This window comes from Berghia stephanieae, chromosome 5, assembly GCF_034508935.2.
Source record: "Berghia stephanieae isolate SIO BIC M18660-M18661 chromosome 5, UCSD_Bste_1.3, whole genome shotgun sequence".
Taxonomy (NCBI): domain Eukaryota; kingdom Metazoa; phylum Mollusca; class Gastropoda; order Nudibranchia; family Aeolidiidae; genus Berghia; species Berghia stephanieae.
The window spans coordinates 23,951,013-23,959,662 of NC_088364.1; the positions used below are offsets into that span (position 1 = coordinate 23,951,013).

The window sequence follows — 8,650 nt, forward strand, 5'->3', positions numbered from 1 at the left end:
GTACGATTTTTGGACTCAAATACGTGGATATGATTCCAAAGGATTTAGTATGATTTTTGTTTTAATATTTTGATTTTTTTAATTCTCAAGCATGAATGATGTTGAAAATGACTACATGTCATACATCAATTGTTGACTGTGTTTCTGAATGATGCATCACAGTTAGCACTATTGTTATCATTTCAGTTAGTTATATGTTGCCGGTTTTCAACAATATTTTTCTCATAACTTTTTGAGGATTTGCATAGAATTATGCATTTTAGCTTATTTTATACTTTAAATGGCCTCAGGCCACATTTAAGCTTTTACCACTTGTTAAATAGAAAATTTTAAGTGAAAATTAAATTTAACTTACATCTTTGGCAATGAAGCTTTCAATTAAAAACTGTATTGCTGATAAGCTTAAACATAAATGGATTATTTCCCTTTATAATTACTAAAATTACTCTATTTTGTTTTTAAAAATTTAATGATCTTTTTTTAAGATTTATTATTTTGTATGAGTGATATTTTTTTTTTCATTACCAACTGGGCAGTTTTAGGAACAAAATGGTTCAAAATGAATCCTCTAGAAGTATTTAACTTGTCTGTGATATGTGTGAATTTCCCATCACTACTAGACTAGTACTATTACTACTACGACTACTACTTCTACTCCTACCACTATTACTACTACTACTACTACATACTAATACTATTACTGTTGGCCAAATGATGGGAAATTCACACATATCACAGACAAGTTAAATACTTCTAGAGGATTCATTTTGAACCATTTTGTTCCTAAAACTCTAAAATTGTAGGAATTGGCATCACCACGGTTACAACCCCCATCACAGCATTGTCACTGCCACAACCACCACCACCACATCACTTCTTCCATCATCATCACAACTAGAGCACCATCGCTACAACCACCACCTCCTCTTCTTCATCAATACTTTCAACATATTTGGGGTCTTTTGGTCATTTCTTTGAGTGTTTCGAAAGCAATATCCTTAGATATTGCAATTTCTGAGCCTTATATTGATTTAAAATGGTCATTAAGTTTTAGTTTCTCGATAAACCGATTATTTTGTAATTACTAGTGATTACTGCAAATGAATGTTTGAATGATGAAGATCGGAGTTTATTTTTGATTTGGGTTTGATGTTAGCTTTTATTAAAAAATTTGTATTTTGCGCACTTCTATTTTCCACACATGCGGATAAAATACACCTTTTTGCTAAAAAATACACTTTTTTAGGATCATAGAATACACTTTTCATTCTGGGAAGGTTGGCAGGTCTGTCATGTCCAGTTCTACATGTTACGCGTTGCTGTTGGTCAGCGACCCTATTTAAAGTGTTTTGAGCACCTTTAGTGAAAATTACGCTAAATAAAAAAGCTCAACATTACATAGTCTGTCATAACACTTGTAGCGTATAGTTTTGAGGGCTTTTTAGCATTGTCATTATCAATGTCCACATTGAAGATGAGATAAATACCTGGTTTTAAAGATTAATATCTGGTATTAAATCCTGAAACAATTATGTTTTGAGATTCGTTTTCTTTTCTTCTGTGTTTCTTGACTTCTCTACAAAGCCTACACAGTTCATTCAAATGTTTATCATGAATTTCTTGAGTGTGCTCCATGACTAAATGAAATTTTAAAAATCATAATAAATTCAATTTTTTTTATTTTCGTTTAGTTTGGTCACAAATTTGGTAATGAGAAGCAAATTAATGAAAATCCATGTTACCGCTCTCCGCTGTTTGTTGCCCCAGGTACAAATGGCACCATTCCACATGCTTCATCGCTAGTCGCAAGCAATAGCAATCTGGCAATTAGGTAGAAATCTATGGACCACCATCACCACCACATCATCATCACTAGTACCACTACAACAGCCACTACTACAACCACACCACAACACACACTGGGTGGGGATCCTGACCTCCCATAGTGGGCAGGGAGGTACATACTGTGTCTTCTATCCCCCTATGTCTGTTTTCCAACATGCTTTCTGTCTTTGTCTTGGAATGAGATTACTTGGTTTTGTCCTGGCCCTGGCCAGATACCCTGGCTGGGAGGGAAACAGTCAAAGGTATAGTTAGTTTTGGGAGATGATATATTTTTTTCCCTTGTAAATCATCTCTCTGTTATGCACTGTATTATGTTTTGTTTATGTATTATATATGATTTGTAAACATTTGAGTGTATTCCTTTCAGGGGGGACCTGTGCTTGTGTCTGGATGAGACTTTTTGGTGATCTCAAACAAAGTACACTGATAGTGTGCTCTTGGAACCTACATCTGTTCCCTATTTGAACCAATTCCCCATTGTCTGCCATATTCTTGGATGCTTTAATTGTAATTCTAGAACTTTTTACTATCCCATTTTCTTCCTTTTTACTGGTGCTGATATGACCTTAATGTGTTGCAAGCGCCGTAAAACCATTAAAAACAAACAAAAACAAAGAAACACCATCATCACCACTGCCTTTACTGCAACCACTACCACACAATTATCATTACTACACTACTACACCCATCACTGCTACTGATCATATATTCATCTCTAACATCTCCACTGCCTTTACCATCAACTCTACCACAACTACAACTACTTCATCATCATCATAATGAATGAAGTTTCTTCCTCTATACAAGAATTATGTTTTTTTCACAAATCATCAAAAAATGAGGCCTATTTGAACTTAAGTTAATGGTGAAAAATTATACAATTAAAATCAGCAGCCTTTGAAGAAAACCATAGCAAAAATTGGGCCTGCTAGCTTTTTTCAGTGCAAAGCGCCATCTATGTAAACAAAGCCTATTTTTTTCTTTCCATAACCAATATTTATTTTTCTTCACAAACCATCAAAAAATGAAAACTTAAAAACCCATAACTATTTTATTTATTTTCCGATTTTTAAAAATAACCTCAACTTCTACAACCACTGCCACGTCATCATCCCTACCACAACTACTAAAGTCAGCACCCCATCTTCATTCCTACCTCAACTACTACAACCACCACCCACTGCAACTACCACTACATCATCCCTACCACCACCACTACTACTACAACCACCACTGCACCATCCCTAAGACTGGGGTGGGGTCCTGACCTCCCATTGTGGAGGTACTTGCCGTGTCTTCTATACCCCTATATCTGTTTTCCAATTGCTTTCTGACTTTGTCTTGGACTTAGTTTTGTCCTGACCCTGGCAGGGGTCCGTGGCTGGGAGGGAAACAGTCGAATCTATAATTACAGTTTTGGGAGATGCTATTTTTTCCCTTGTAAATCATCTCTCTGTTAATGTACTGTTATTTTTTAAAATCTTTAACATATGATTTGTAGACACTTAGTGGGAACTGGAGGCAGCAGAAATGTGGTTCCTTAGAAGGATGTTAAAACCTCATGGATAGAGAAGAAAATCAATGAAGAAGTATTAGAGCAAGCTGAAACTAAAAGGTTACTAATTCGTGCAATAAGAAAAAGACAAATACAATTTTTAGGGCGCCTAAATCAACATAAATGTATTGAACATCTTGCACTCAAGGAAAGATAGAAGGTAAAAAGAGTAAAGGTAAACCAAGAAAAACATATTTGAATAGTCTGAACAGCTGGGTGACAAAGAAAGAGAAGAGTAATATTAGTTTTCTGAGGTTTTCTGATCAGAGAGATGAATGGCGTACCATGATCACCGATGTCTGGCACAGACTTGGTTCTTGAAGAATAAGAAGAAGTGGGATCTTGTGCTGGTGTCTGGGTGAGACTTTTAGATGATCTCAAACTAAGTACACTGATAGTGTACTCTTGGAATCTACATCTGTTCTCTATTTGAACCATTCCCCTTTGTCTTACTTTTTCTCAAGTCCTTTTAATTGTACATCTAGAATCTTTTTACTATCCAGTTTTCTTCCTTTTTACTGGCACTAATATGACCTAAATGTGTTGAAAGGGCCGTAAAACCCTGAAAAACAAACAAACAACAACATCCCTAAGACCACTACAACTACAACTACCACCTCATCATCATCCCTACCACAACTACTACAACAACCACTGCCACATCATCCCTACCACCACTATTACTACAATCCTTACCACCACTATTACTACAACCAACACCACATTATTATCCCTACCACCACTTACTTTTACAACCACCAACATATCATCATCCCTACCACCACTGCCACTACAACCACCACCACATCATCATCCCTACAATCACCTCTACTAAAACTACCACCGCAGCATCCTACCTATCATGAGCCCTACAACTACCACCACACCATCATCTCTGCCACCCGAGTACTACTATAACCACCAACACACCGTACCAACAAATTATATGATTATTTTTTTTAAGTGAAAAATGGGGGTGGTTGGTGGTTGTTGACATTGTATGATTACATAGTACTATTCTCTAAGTAGATAAGATTTTATATTTTGTAATTCTGGGTGGGGTTCCTGACCTCCCATAGTGGGCAGAGAGGCATTTACTATGTCTTCTATCCTTCTATAGCTGTTTTCCAATTTGCCTTCTGTGTTTGTCTTGGAATGAGATTACTTGGTTTTGCCCTGGCCCTGGCTGTAGTGCTTGGCTGGCAGGGAAACAGTCAAATGCATAGTTATTGTTTTGGGAGATGATTTTTTTCCTTGTAAATCATCTCTCTCTTATGTACTGTAATTTTTTTATTTTAACATATGAATTGTAAACATTTGAGTGTGTTCCTCATAGTGGGATCTTGTGCTGGTATCTGGGTGAAACCTTTAGGTTATCTCAAACTAAGTACACTGATAGTGTGCTCTTGGAATCTACATCTGTTCCCTATTTGTACCATTCCCCTTTGTCTTACTTTTCCCTCAAGTCCCTTTAATTGTACATCTAGAATGTTTTTACTATCCAATTTTCATCCTTTTTCCTTGCGCTAATATGACCTCAATGTGTTGCAAGTGCCGTAAAACCCTTAAAAACAAACAAACATATATTCTAATTACTCTTTCAACTTTTGAAATTCCTCTGAGTGGTGTCAGAAATTGCTGCGAGACAATTTTTGGATTGCCTCTCAGTAAATTTGAATGAAATTCAAACTTGTTGGTTATAGTCGCATGGATGGGTCATGATCTGTGCCCTAAACAGTTTCCTTCTTTTATTTTTGTGACCAATCATTCTCACCCCTGAGTATATATATATATCAAGGTTGCCAATTCAGTAAGTCCTCAGTATGTTTTCCAATCACATGCTAAATTGAAAAAAAAGTAAGTATATAATGTCTTTTTACTGGAGTTCAGCACTCTGAAAGGGGTCTGTCTTTGTGTTGGCGTAAAAGTTCAGTTAAGTTTCGCCTCTTTAATTGGTAACCCTGATATAATATATAATATAAATATTGAGTAAAGTAACTCACTTGTAGGCAATACAGCTGTTTCACTACTAGATGGAAACAGCTCTATTGACTACAAGTGAAACTTTTACTTTACTCAATTTATATATGCTCAAAATAAATAAGTCGATAATAAATTTATTGAGCACTGTTTACACTATATAGGACATCCATTAAGAAATATAGAAATATTTCAGTCAAACTGAGATTTGCAATTACATTATTATTCATTGATACATGTTCGACTGATTTACCTTTTATTGAATAAATCGGGTGTCATAGAAAAAGGTATTATGAAACAGTGCTAAACAAAGTAGAAAGAAAAGTACAATGAAATAATCATCCCAAAAATATCTGCCTAGCTCCCTAAACTAATTTGTCACTTTGATAATCTCAAATCAGGTGTTAGCGGTGTAGATGGTGAAGACCCTACAAAGACTGTAATGGTTCTAGCTGCCACAAACTTTCCATGGGATCTGGATGAGGCTCTCAGAAGGCGTTTGGAAAAAAGAATCTACATTCCATTACCTGATGGTAAGTTTTTTTTTTTTTAATTTTTGCTTTCTTTTAAAGAAATATTTTTTAGAAATCTTCATAAATTTTATCTCCTTTGAAAGTCTAGTAAAAAATTTTTGAAAGAAATTATATTTCGAACAAGACATAGTATAACTTGTGGAGTGTAGGCCATGAAATGTAGTGATTCCAATATCACAATTGGTAAAGCATCATAACTCATAGACTGTAGGCCATGAAACGTAATGATTCCAATATCACCATTGGTGGTGTAGGGGGAGGATGGATTTAGGCACATTGTCCACTTGTGGAGATGTTGACACAGTGCTGGGAGTGGGAAGGAAGGGCTCAAGACTTTCACCAGATGTGATCATAATTAATTATCAATCAAGAGTCATTTATTTTGATGACAGAAGTGTTAAGTGTATTTACAATATGAGCTTTGAAGACAAGGTTTGGACCTGTACTCTTTGTGACTTTCTTGATTTCAACCATGCATCTTTTGACACTTTTTTTTGCACCAACAAGCGATTAAAACTAATAAATAGAGGTGCCTAAATGAGTCAATAAAATGGAGATAAAGATAAAGGGAGCAAATCTGACTCATGAATGAACAACACAAAACAAACGACGTTTCGGCCCTTGGCCTTTATCAAGTAAACACAGAATACATATATATTTATATTAGATTGTCATAATAATATAGGCGAAAATTTGTAAATGTGTGTGTGCGTGTGTGTGCAATGGAAGAGAGAAAGAGAGATGAAAAACCATATCATATATTTCTAGAATAAGGTAGGGGGATGGGGATGGGGGGGGGGGGGGTAATTGAAGAATACTAGACAGCAATAGTGTTATTAGTGGTCCCCTACCTCCGTTGTTAAGATATTGAAAAAAAAAAAATAATAGAGAGAGAGAGAGAGAAAGAGAGAGAGAGAGAGAGAGAGAGAATGAATGAAAGTGGGAGAACGGGAGTGGAAGGATGCGTTTCAAAGTTATATTTAAAATAGAGGAGAGTGATAAATTAAATTTAAAAAGTATATATATATAATAATTAAAAAACACAAAACAAACTATTTTATTCGAAAATAAATAAAGAAAGAAAACTTAGCTTGAAATTCCTCATCGAATCACTTTGATGAAATTGGTGTAAATAATCTTGTCGTCAAGATAAATAATAGAAGTATTTAGTAACTGTACAATTTGGTGCTGATCAAAATTAAATATAGAAGCAGAGATGTGAATGCTGATTAATATAATCAATAAATAATTAGATAAAATGAGGATGATGATGATTATGATAATAATAATAATAATAATAATAATAATAATATAAAAATAATAATAATAATAATAATAATAATAATAATAGTAATAATAATAATAATAATAATAATAATAATAATAATAATAATAATAATAATAAAGTAAATAATAATAATAATAATAATAATAATAATAATAATAATAAATGAGAAGAGAAGAAGAAGAAGAAGAAGAAGAAGAAGAAGGAGAACAATAATAATAATAATATTAATAATATCAGTAATGATAATAATAATAGTAATAATAATAATAACAATAATATCAGTAATAATAATAATATTAATAATAATAATAATAATAATAATAATAATAATAATAATAATAATAATATAAAATAATAATAATAATAATAATAATAATAATAATAACAGAATGAAAATCTTATCCCTTAAATAAATGATCAATTGGCCAAAATACATATAGAAATATTAAAAAAACAATAAATAAAAATAAAAAGACTTAAAAGCCCAGTACACTCATTAAAAGGGAAAGATAGCTGACACTCAAACAACTTCCACCCGCAAATTAAGTTCACCAGCACTGTCTCGCATACCGATGTCACTTTTTTAGATATTCACCTATATGTAACGCCCTTCTGCTTCCGCACTTCTGTCTACTACAAAGACACAGACAGCCACAGTTACCTGCGTCATTCATCTTCTCATCCCATACCATGTAAAAACTCTATCCCCTTTTCACAACTCCTCTGACTCAGACGCCTGTGCACCCAAGACAAGACATTTAAAGAAAGGGCGAAAGATCTCATTGACTTTTTCAGAGCCCGGAATTACCCTGATTCTATCCTTTATAAAGCACTCAACAAAGTCAATATCATCTCCAGATCCCGAGCCCTTAATCCCACAAACAGAAATGACAAAGACAAAACCACCGACCGTCCCAAACTCATCCTTATCTATCATCCCCATAACCAACAACTAGCTCATAGCACAATTTAATATTCCTAAACAGGACCCAGTTACTAGACACGCTTTCCCTCACCCTCCTCTTGTTGTCTATCGCCTTGATCGCAATATTAGAGATCAACTTGTACATAGCCGCTTAAGACAGTCCCCCTTAACCTCCGCCTTTGGTACGTTTCCATGCAGTAGGAAGTGCTTAACTTGCCCTTACATTAACAGAACAGCAAGTTTCCATTTCCCCTTACATGAATGGACTATTCAGGGTTCATTCACTTGCACCAGGAATGTTATATGCCATTAAATGTAGAAAATGTGATATGTTCTACATCGGTCAAACAGGCAGACGCTTGTCTGACCATTTAAGAGAGCATCTGAGTGTTACATCTCAGCAAAAACATGTACCTGTTTCTGACCCTGGGTGGGGTTCCTGACCTCCCATAGTGGGCAGGGGGGTACATACTGTGTCTTCTATCCCCTTATATCTGTTTTCCAACATGTTTTCTCTCTTTGTC

At 34.6% G+C, this 8,650-nt stretch overlaps 1 protein-coding gene across 3 annotated transcripts in view; it reads left to right on the plus strand.

The window, feature by feature from the left end:
• The window catches only part of LOC144972627 (katanin p60 ATPase-containing subunit A-like 1), a 95,348-nt gene that overhangs the window by 70,883 nt on the left and 15,815 nt on the right, over window positions 1-8,650 (plus strand). For all 3 annotated transcript variants that reach the window (XM_078914079.1, XM_078914080.1, XM_078914082.1), the window contains one exon: window positions 5,782-5,913. In XM_078914079.1, coding sequence (XP_078770205.1) covers window positions 5,782-5,913 — 132 coding nt within the window. The remainder of the gene's footprint in view (window positions 1-5,781; window positions 5,914-8,650) is intronic.